A 10,557-nucleotide genomic window follows, 5' to 3' on the forward strand; every position below is an offset into this window, starting at 1 on the left:
GGTAAAGAACTCAGGATGAGCCAACTTCAGGAAAATAACTGGTTTGGAACATGCTAATAGGAAAATGGCTCCCTCCCCCACACTTTCTTTTTCTACAGGGCTAAAGTCAGTGCTTTGGAGGGCTTTATACATTGCATATGCTACCTGAAGTATAGAAATTAACATTGTGACCCCATAAAAATATTCTCTGTGGGATGACAGCCTTCACTGTTATCTGTTGTTTTTATATGTTATTTGAAAATAATTTTATTTTACAGTGTTTACCTTATGGACTATTATTCAAATATATTCTAGAGAAGTTAAGTTGCACAGTAAAAATTATTTTCAAAAATAAACAATAAACCTTCAATTTTTACAATTTAATAATAGATGAATTTCAAAATAATTTATATTATAACATTTAAATAATATAAAGTGATTCCTCATTCAGAATTGTAGCTGAAAGTAGTATTTATTGCTTTTTAATAGTGACCATCAGTTAAATTTTTATTCTTTGGTGGTGGCATTTTCTATTTGACAGATCCAGCAGAGTTGATGATAGAGAAATGGAAATTACTATGGAGGTGAGGAATGAGACAACAATCCAAGAATTCATTCTGGAAGGGTTTCCTGCCATCCAGGACCTAGGGAATGTCTTCTTCCTGATCCATTTGCTGGCTTACCTGGCCTCTATCACAGGAAATGTGGTGATCATCACCATCACTTGGGTTGACCATCGCCTCCAGACACCAATGTATATTTTACTCAGCACGTTCTCCTTCTCTGAATGCTGTTTTACCACCTCGGTTATTCCTAAACTGCTGTCTATCTTCCTTTTGGGAAGGCAAACAATTTCCTTTACCTCTTGTCTCATACAAGCCTTTTCTTTTTTATTTTTTGGGTCAATAATTTTCTTCCTCATGGCAGTGATGTCTCTGGATCGGTATGTGGCCATTTGCAAGCCTCTGCATTACCCAACCATCATGAACCCGAAGATTTGCTTCCTCCTAGTCACTGCCTGCTTCGCTTTGGCCTTCCCTCTCATCACTGGGCTGGTAGTGAAAGTTTTCCAGTTATCCTTCTGTGGCCCTCACGTCATCCCCCACTTTCTCTGTGACCTTGGCCCCCTGATTCATCTCTCCTGCTCTGACACCAGATCTACTGAAATGTTGGCCTTTGTCCTCGCTTTGTTTATCCTTATAACATCTCTTATCATAACCATCATTGCATACAGCAACATAGTAGTCACAATCCTGCGACTCCCATCAGCCAGGGAGAAACAGAAAGCTTTCTCCACCTGCTCCTCTCACCTCATAGTCCTCTCTCTGATGTATGGCAGCTGTGTGTTTATATACGTGAAACCAAAGCAAACGAACAGGCTGGACTTCAACAGGGAGGCTGCCCTTGTGAACACGGTGGTGACCCCGCTGCTGAACCCTGTCATCTACACTCTACGGAACAAGCAGGTCCACTGGGCTCTGAGGGATGCTCTATCGAGATTGAGGATACAGAAACAGAACTTTGGAGGGTAAGTGGAACGTCTTGGTCTTCTAGTTCAATTTCCCACGATTGCAGAAATGTTTTCTATAGAATTCTACATATGGTGATCTAGTTTATGCTAATTTTCATCCAGCTGGATACAATATTACTTTGCAATACAATACTTTTCACTCTTTGAAAATTTCTTTTAGTTCTCTATATCATGTTGAAGAATATCTTCCTTGATTTTCTACTCAGTGGTCTTTCATGAATTCAGTTCACACAACATTTATGGAGAGCCCAGTATACATAAATCATATAATACAAAATCTTTAAGAATAAAAAATTATTATTATCTGTCAATCAGATAATAATAATTACTATTCATGGTGCATTCTTATGCTTGAGTTTTCTGATACTAAGAAAGGATAGAAACCATCACCATTTTATGTATTCAGGGTTTGAAATTTTAGAAGTAAATTTTTGTAAAATTATATAACGTCATAATATTATAGCCAAGTGAAAAATAAGGTATTTAATTAATTGGATCTTTTATGTAAATGAACCAATAGTAAGCTGGTTCTCTCTTTGGGTCTATTGGTTTTAGAGGTGTAAATAGCTCAGTATAACTCCAGGTGTTAGGATGTATCTAATATTATCAACAAAATTGTTTTTAACTCTTTCTTAAAATAGAAATAAAATGCAAAATTTTAAAAAGTTTTTAAAAAGATTTTATTTATTTATTTGAGAGAGAGAGAGACAGAAATAGTGAGAGAGAGCATGAGTCAGAAGGGGAGGGAGAAGCAGGCTCTCCGCCAAGTAGGGATCCCAATGCTGGACTCAATCCCCGAATGCTAGGATCATGACCTGAGCTGAAGGCAGATGCTTAGCTGACTGAGCCACCTGGGCATCCCAGAACTTTTAGATTTGTTCCGGTTTATTACCCTGTAATTGATGTTGCCAAGCCTTGACCCCAATACATTGCTGAAAGGTAGGTGACCCCACTACCAGATTTTCTCCCTACATGGAAGAGATGTTTTCTCCTAATGTGACTTTGGGTGTGGCAGCTGCTGCTGTCTGTCAGGTTAAGCTAAATTATGGTTGACCCTGTATGCAGCAAAAGCTAACAAAACTCATAATTAGGAAAGTTTAAAAGGAAAATGAATGCAATTGATAATTTTAAAAAAATGGATTAAAATTAGGTCAGTTATTGTGTTTGTAGGTTCATGGAGGAAGCAGCTTCCACCTGAAGACAACTGGCCCTAATGGGAAGTAGCTCCTGTCACATCCCACATGGCACGTGCATGCTATGCATTTGATTTTCAATATGTCTGATTTGAGCACATATGCTCCTTTCCTGCTTGATTTGAGAATTACTTATATTCAAGGCATAATCTGATTAGGAAGAATTTTAGACTGTCAAAAAATACTGGCTGATTTAGATTTTTTTTTTTTTTCCTGTGAATGGTTTGATTATAAAGTGTCCTGGGGGTTATAATCTTCCAAGGACAGCTGTGTCTTTATCCCTTATTTCTCCAAAGAAGGTAATTTCTGAGCCTAATCTAAAAGCAGGAGTTCCCGGGGTTTCTGCTTTCTGTGCATTAGATGAAATAGCCACCTCTGCCAATTTTCACAGCCTGGCCTCATGAACCAGACTAGTGTAGGAGATGAACCTCACCTATCAGCCCAGCGAGATTCTGGGTACTTCTTGAACCTTTGTGCTCATTCAATCCACTATCTTTGTTTCTACTATACCCCAGGAGATTAAAGTATGCCAAACCCTGTTAGTCCCTGTGACAGGTAGGATAGAAACTAGTCTTTCTAGCAGAAGCTAGAGAAGTGGCAAATGCTAGATGTGTGGTCCAATTCCTTCTCTCTTCAGTGAGCAGCTGAGAGAGTGAATCCCCTACTCACTCTTCGCTGAGTTGGGTAGAGGCCCTGTGGCAAATGTCTACACTCTCATTCAGACCACACTCTTTAAAACTGTCGCCTTACTGTCTGTCATCCTCAAGGGCCTGAGGAAAGCTGGGGGCCGTTGGATCTCAGAGACAGGCAGGTTAGTTGGAGACTTGGTTCTGTCTCTGGAGCATGCCAGGGGAAAAGGAGCTACAGAAAGTGGCCACTGACTTTTTCAGACTCCTAGGAGAAGTGACTTCCTGTCTGTCAGCTCCCAGAGGCAGGCTAGTTAGAAGCCAGACCATCAAGGTAGCAGCTGGTCATGTTGAGACTTTAGATGTATAGTCTAATCCCTTCTACGGAGAAACTGAGAGCTGGCCATTTTTGCCTGCTTGCTCTATGTTGACCCAGGGGGAAGAGCTGAGGAAGGTTTTTGCATGCTGCTTTAATACCGGTCTCTGATTTTAGTTTATGATGGGCCTCTCAGCTCCTAGAAACAGGCAAGTTAGGAGCCAATCCTTTGGTTGTCAGCCCTATAAGTTGAGGCCCTAGATGTGTGGTGTAAGCCCTTTGCTCTTCTGGGAAAAGCTGGGGGTTAGGGGTTCTCACCTGATTGTAAGGTGCTATGTGGGGTGGGGTTTATGGTGACAGTGTCTCAGCTTTTCCCACCTATTTTGATGTGGCTATTTTCTCAGTTGCCTGGTATTGTAGGAGTGTCTCAGCTAGTTTCTGGATCTTTCAGAGAGAATTGATCTGTGTGTAGCTGTTTATTCAGGGTATCTATGGGAAAAGGGAAGAGAATCAGAGGTTTCCTATCCTGCCATTTTCCTGGTGTCCCATTTCTAGCTTTTAGCTGTTACAAATAAAGCTTCTCTGAAAATTCATGTACAGGTGTTTGTATGAATCTAAGATTTCATTTTCCTGGGATAAGTGCCTAAGAACACAATGGCTGGGTTGTATGGTAATCACAAATTTAGTTCGTTTGTTTTTTTAAATTTCTTTTCAGCATAACAGTATTGTTTTTGCACCACACCCAGTGCTCCATGCAATACATGCCCTCCCTATTACGTACCACCTGGTTCCCCCAACCTCCCACCCCCGCCCCCCCCGCCCCTTCAAAACCCTCAGGTTGTTTTTCAGAGTCCATAGTCTCTCATGGTTCATCTCCCCTTCCAATTTCTCTCAACTCCCTTCTCCTCTCCATCTCCCCATGTCCTCCATGTTCTTTGTTATGCTCCACAAATAAGTGAAACCATAGGATACTTGACTCTCTCTGCTTGACTTATTTCACTCAGCATAATCTCTTCCAGTCCCATCCATGTTGCTATAAAAGTTCTGTACCCCAATGTTTATAGCAGCAATGGCCACGGTCGCCAAACTGTGGAAAGAACCAAGATGCCCTTCAATGGACGAATGGATAAGGAAGATGTGGCACATTTAATTTTACAAGAATCTGACAAACTGTTTTCCAGAGTGATTATACCATTCTATATTCGCATTAGCAATGCACGAGTGGCCCAGTGTCTTTGCGTTTTCATGAGCCTTTAGCATTACTATTTTCGTTTCAGTACAATTAGAAATTAAATATCCATTTTTTGAAAAATCAGGGGAGGTACTACTTTTTATGAAAAACCATCACTCAAACCTCCCAAACTATCCTTTTCTTCTTCAATTGAAATTTTTATTGACATAACTGTAGATTCACATGCAGTTATAAGAAATAGGAAGATTCGTGTACACTACTCATTGTCCTGCAATGATAACATTTCGCAAAATTATAGTTTAATATCATAATCAGGATATTGACTAATGCAATCCACCAGTCTTTTTCAGATTTCTCCAATATTACTTATACTCGTGTATGTTTGTGTGTGTGTGTGTGTGTGTATGTTCACCTCTTGTACAATTTTATCACATTGTCTTGGTTCATGTATCTACCATCACAGTCAAGATACTGGACATTTCCAACACCCCAAGGATCCCTCCTGTTGCCTTTTAAAACTACACTTACTTTACCCTCCCACCCCTAAGCAATGTCTTCGGTTTCTTTTCTTTTCTTTTTACGTAAGTTCCGTGCTTAATGTGGGGCTTGAACTCACTACCTGGAGATTAAGAGCCACATGCTCTACCACCTGAACCAGCCAGACATCCCACATCCTGTTTCTAAAATGTTCTCATTTCAAAACTGTTATACAAATGGAGTCATATGATATGGAACGTATTGAATCTTTTTATAAACTCTGCATGATTCCCTTGAAATTCATCTAAACTATTGCACATGCCAATATTGCATTCCTTTTTATTGTTGAATCGTAGGCAATGGTGTGGATGGTATGATATGCTTATTCACCTATTAAAGAACATATGGGCTGATTTCAGTTTTTGGCTTTTACTTGTAAAGCTGCCATGACCTCTGGGGCTAATAATACATTATATATTAATAAAATATATTTAAGAAAAGCTGCCATGAACATTCATGTTTGTGTACAGGTTTTTGTGTGAACACAGGTTTTCATTTCTTGGGATGAGCACCCAAATGTGCAATTGCTGGGTTGTGTGGTTCTTGTTTAGTTTTATAAGAAACTGTCAAATAATTTTTGAGAGTGCTTGCACCAATTTATATTCCCACTAGCAGTGTATAGTTGGACCAGTTTCTCTGCATCCTCAAAAATATTTGGTCTTATCACTATGTTTTCAGCCATTCTGTTAAGTGTGTATTAACATTCCGTTGTTGTTTTAATTTGCATGTCCCTGATGACTAATGATGTTGAATGTCTTTCACTTGCTCAAATGGCATTTGTATACCTTTTAGGTAAAATGTCTGTTTATGTCCTTTGCCCATATTCCTATTGGGTTACTATTACTATTAATATTTTTACTGTTGAGTTTTAAGAGGTCTTTACATATTCCAGATATGTCTCTTGTCAAAAATGTGGATTGCAAATATTTTTCTCCAGTATGTAGCTTCTCTTTTTATCCTCTTTTCATATGCTTTCAGAGAACAAAAGTTTTAAAAATCTTGATGTGGTCTGATTTCCAATTTTTCCTTTTATGGATCATACTTTTGGTGTCAAGTGTAAAAAGACTTTGCCTCGCCCTAGATCCTGCAGATTTCCTATTTTTTTCTAAAAGTTGTTTTATGTTTGGGATCCATTTTGAGTTAGTTTTGTTGTTTGTTTTATTTTAAGTTGTCAGACTTAGATTGAGGTTTTCTTTTGTTCTCCTTCTCTCCCTCTCTCTCTGTTTTTATTTTTGTGTGTAGATGTCCAATTGCTCTAGCACCATTCCTTTGGAGTTACTGCAAGTGGTAATGTATTTTTAATTTAGGTTCCAGACGTTTATAGTTACTATATAAAAATGTGATTTTTTGGATGTTGATTTTGTAACCTTTGACCTTACTGAAATCACTTATTGATTTAGGACTACTTTTGTAGTTTATTTGGGGGTTTCTAAATTTTTATATCATCTGCCAATAGGGATGGTTTTATATCTTCCTTTCCAATCTACATTCTTTTCATTTCTTTTTCTTGTCTTATTGCAGAGGGAAAACATCCAGAGTTGTCTTTTTCTTTATCTTAGAGGGGAAACATTCAGTCTTTTGGCATTAAGTATGATGTTACCTCTAAAAAGACTTACCTCTAGGGTGCCTGGGTGGCTCAGTGGGTTAAGCCTCTGCCTTCAGCTCAGGTCACGATCCCAGGGTTTTGGGATCAAGTCCCACATTGGGCTCTCTGCTCAGCAGGGAGTCTGAATCCCACCCCTCTCTCTGTCTCCTTCTCTGCCTACTTGTTATCTCTCTCTCTGTCAAATAAATAAATAAAATCTTAAAAAAAAAGAAGACTTACCTCTAGTCTTTTGTAGATACTCTTTATCAAGTTGAGGTAGTTGCTCTCTACTTCTAGCTTATTGAGAGTTTATTTTTATTTTTTGTCATGAATGGGTAGGGAAGATAATATCCCTGCTCAACCACTAGAAGAAGGTATGGCTTTTCTGTTGGTGTTTGTCCGGAGTAGTGTTGGTATTGACAAAAATTGTGTTATTAGGTCATCTCCTAGTTTTTTGGTTAGGGGGAACAGGCTCCCCTCCCCTCTCCTGGGGCTATTTTAAAAAATCTGATGGTTCTGAGTTGGAGCCTCTTAAAGCACCTTTTCTGGGATATATGAAGGCCAAAAAGGGCCTGATGGCTTGACAGGTAAATTCTACCAAACATTTATTTTTTATTTTATTTTTTAAAAGATTTTATTTATTTATTTGACAGAGAGATCACAAGTAGGCAGAGCAGCAGGCAGAGAGAAAGGGGGAAGCAGGCTCCCTACTGAGCAGAGAGCCTGATGCAGGGCTCAATCCCAGGGCCCTGAGATCATGACCTGAGCTGAAGGCAGAGGCTCAACCCACTAGGCCACCCAGGCGTCCCTCTACCAAACATTTAAAGAAGAATTAATATCTATTCTTCTCAAACTATTAAAAAAAATGGAAGGAAGACATTCAAATTCATACCATGAGGCCAACATTACCCTGATGCCAAAACCAGACAAAGTCTCCATTAAAAAAGAGAACGATAGGCCAATATCCTCTATAAACATAGATGTAAAAATACTATGTCAGCTAACTGAACATAATAAAAAAATTCTTTTTTTTAAAAAAAAAATTATTTATTTATTTATTTGATAGACAGAGATTACAAGTAGGCAGAGAGGCAGGCAGAGAGGGAGAGAGGAGGAAGCAGGCTTGCCTCCGAGCAGAGAGCCCGATGTGGGGCTGGATTCCAGGACCCTGAGATCATGACCTGAGCTGAAGGCAGAGGCTTTAAACCACTGAGCCACCCAGGTGCCCCCATAATAAAAAAATTCTTCTTTATTTTTTTAATCTTTTTTTTTTATTCGTTTATTTGCTTATTTACAGCATGACAGTGTTCATTGTTTTGGCATCATACCCAGTACTCCATGCAGTACGTGCCCTCCCTATTACCCACCACCTGGTTCCTCAACCTCCCACCCCACCCCCGCCCCCTCCCCCCCGCCCCTTCAAAACCCTCTGGTTGTTTTTCAGAGTCCATAGTCTCTCATGGTTCATCTCCCCTTCCAGTTTCCCTCAACTCCCTCTCCTCTCCATCTCCCCATGTCCTCCATGTTCTTTGTTATGCTCCACAAATAAGTGAGACCATATGATACTTGACTCTCTCTGCTTGACTTATTTCGCTCAGCATAATCTCTTCCAGTCCCGTCCATGTTGCTACAAAAGTTGGGTATTCATCCTTTCTGATGGAGGCATAATACTCCATTGTGTATATGTACCACATCTTTCTTATCCATTCATCCGTTGAAGGCATCTTGGTTCTTTCCACAGTTTGGCGACCGTAGCCATTGCTGCAATAAACATTGGGGTACAGATGGCCCTTCTTTTCACTACATCTGTATCTTTGGGGTAAATACCCAGCAGTGCAATTGCAGGGTCATAGGGAAGCTCTATTCTTAATTTCTTCAGGAATCTCCACACTGTTCTCCAAAGTGGCTGCACTAACTTGCATTCCCACCAACAGTGTAAGAGGGTTCCCTTTCTCCACATCCTCTCCAACACACGTTGTTTCCTGTCTTCCTCATTTTGGCCATTCTAACTGGTGTCAGGTGGTATCTCAATGTGGTTTTAATTTGAATCTCCCTGATGGCTAGTGATGATGAACATTTTTTCATGTGTCTGATAGCCATTTGTATGTCTTCATTGGAGAAGTGTCTGTTCATATCTTCTGGCCATTTTTCGATATGATTATCTGTTTTGTTTGTGTCGAGTTTGAGGAGTTCTTTATAGATCCTGGATATCAACCTTTTGTATGTACTGTCATTTGCAAATATCTTCTCCCATTCCGTGGGTTGCCTTTTTGTTTTGTTGACTGTTTCCTTTGCTGTGCAGAAACTTTTGATCTTGATGAAGTCCCAAAAGTTCATTTTTGCTTTTGTTTCCTTGGCCTTTGTAGACATATCTTGAAAGAAATTGCTGGGGCTGATATCGAAGAGGTTACTGCCTATGTTCTCCTCTAGGATTCTGATAGATTCCTGTCTCACGTTGAGGTCTTTTATCCATTTCGAGTTTATCTTCGTGTACGGTGTAAGAGAATGGTCAAGTTTCATTCTTCTACATATCGCTGTCCAGTTTTCCCAGCACCATTTATTGAAGAGACTGTCTTTTTTCCATTGAATATTTTTTCCTGTTTTGTCGAAGATTATTTCACCATAGAGTTGAGGGTCCATATATGGGCTCTCCACTCTGTTCCACTGGTCTATGTGTAGTTTTTATGCCAGTACCATGCTGTCTTGTTGATCACAGCTTTGTAGTAAAGCTTGAAATCGGGTAATGTGATGCCGCCAGTTTTGTTTTTGTTTTTCAACATTTCCTTAGCAATTCAGGGTCTCTTCTGATTCCATACAAATTTTAGGATTATTTGCTCCAGCTCTTTGAAAAATACTGGTGGAATTTTGATCGGAATGGCATTAAAAGTATAGATTGCTCTAGGCAGTATAGACATTTTAACAATGTTTATTCTTCCAGTCCAAGAGCATGGAACAGTCTTCCATCTTTTTGTGTCTTCTTCAATTTCTTTCATGACTGTTCTGTAGTTCCTCGAGTACAGGTCCTTTACCTCTTTGGTTAGGTTTATTCCCAGGTATTTTAGGGTTCTTGGTGCTATAGTAAATGGAATCAATTCTCTAATTTCCCTTTCTGTATTTTCATTGTTAGTGTATAAGAAAGCCACTGATTTCTGTACATTGACTTTGTATCCTGCCACGTTACTGAATTGCTGTATGAGTTTTAGTAGTTTGGGGGTAGAGTCTTTGGGGTTTTCCATATAAAGAATCATGTCATCTGCGAAGAGAGAGAGTTTGACTTCTTCCTTGCCAATTGGGATACCTTTCATTTCTCTTTGTTGTCTGATTGCCGTTGATAGGACTTCTAATACTATGTTGAACAAGAGTGGTGAGAGTGGGCATCCTTGTCGTGTTCCTGATCTCAACGGGAAGGTTGCAAGCTTTTTCCCATTGAGGATGATATTTGCTGTGGGTCTTTCATAGATAGATTTTATGAAGTTCAGGAATATTCCCTCTATCCCTATACTTTGAAGCGTTTTCATCAGGAACGGATGCTGGATTTTGTCAAATGCTTTTTCTGCATCAATTGAGAGGACCATGTGGTTCTTCTCTCTTCTCTTAT

At 39.5% G+C, this 10,557-nt stretch overlaps 1 protein-coding gene across 1 annotated transcript; it reads left to right on the forward strand.

Moving 5' to 3' along the window:
* Positions 1–554: 554 nt before the first annotated feature.
* Positions 555–1,511, forward strand: LOC123936411 (olfactory receptor 6C74-like). The gene has a single exon (XM_045996975.1). The coding sequence runs from the start codon at positions 558–560 to the stop codon at positions 1,509–1,511; it is 954 nt and encodes a 317-aa protein (XP_045852931.1). The 5' UTR covers positions 555–557.
* Positions 1,512–10,557: the final 9,046 nt, after the last annotated feature.

Source organism: Meles meles, unplaced genomic scaffold, assembly GCF_922984935.1.
Source record: "Meles meles unplaced genomic scaffold, mMelMel3.1 paternal haplotype, whole genome shotgun sequence".
Lineage (NCBI taxonomy): Eukaryota > Metazoa > Chordata > Mammalia > Carnivora > Mustelidae > Meles > Meles meles.

Coding starts and splice junctions, on each gene's coding strand:
- LOC123936411 (XM_045996975.1), top strand. CDS start 558: ATGGAGGTGAGGAATGAGACAACAATCCAAGAATTCATTCTGGAAGGG.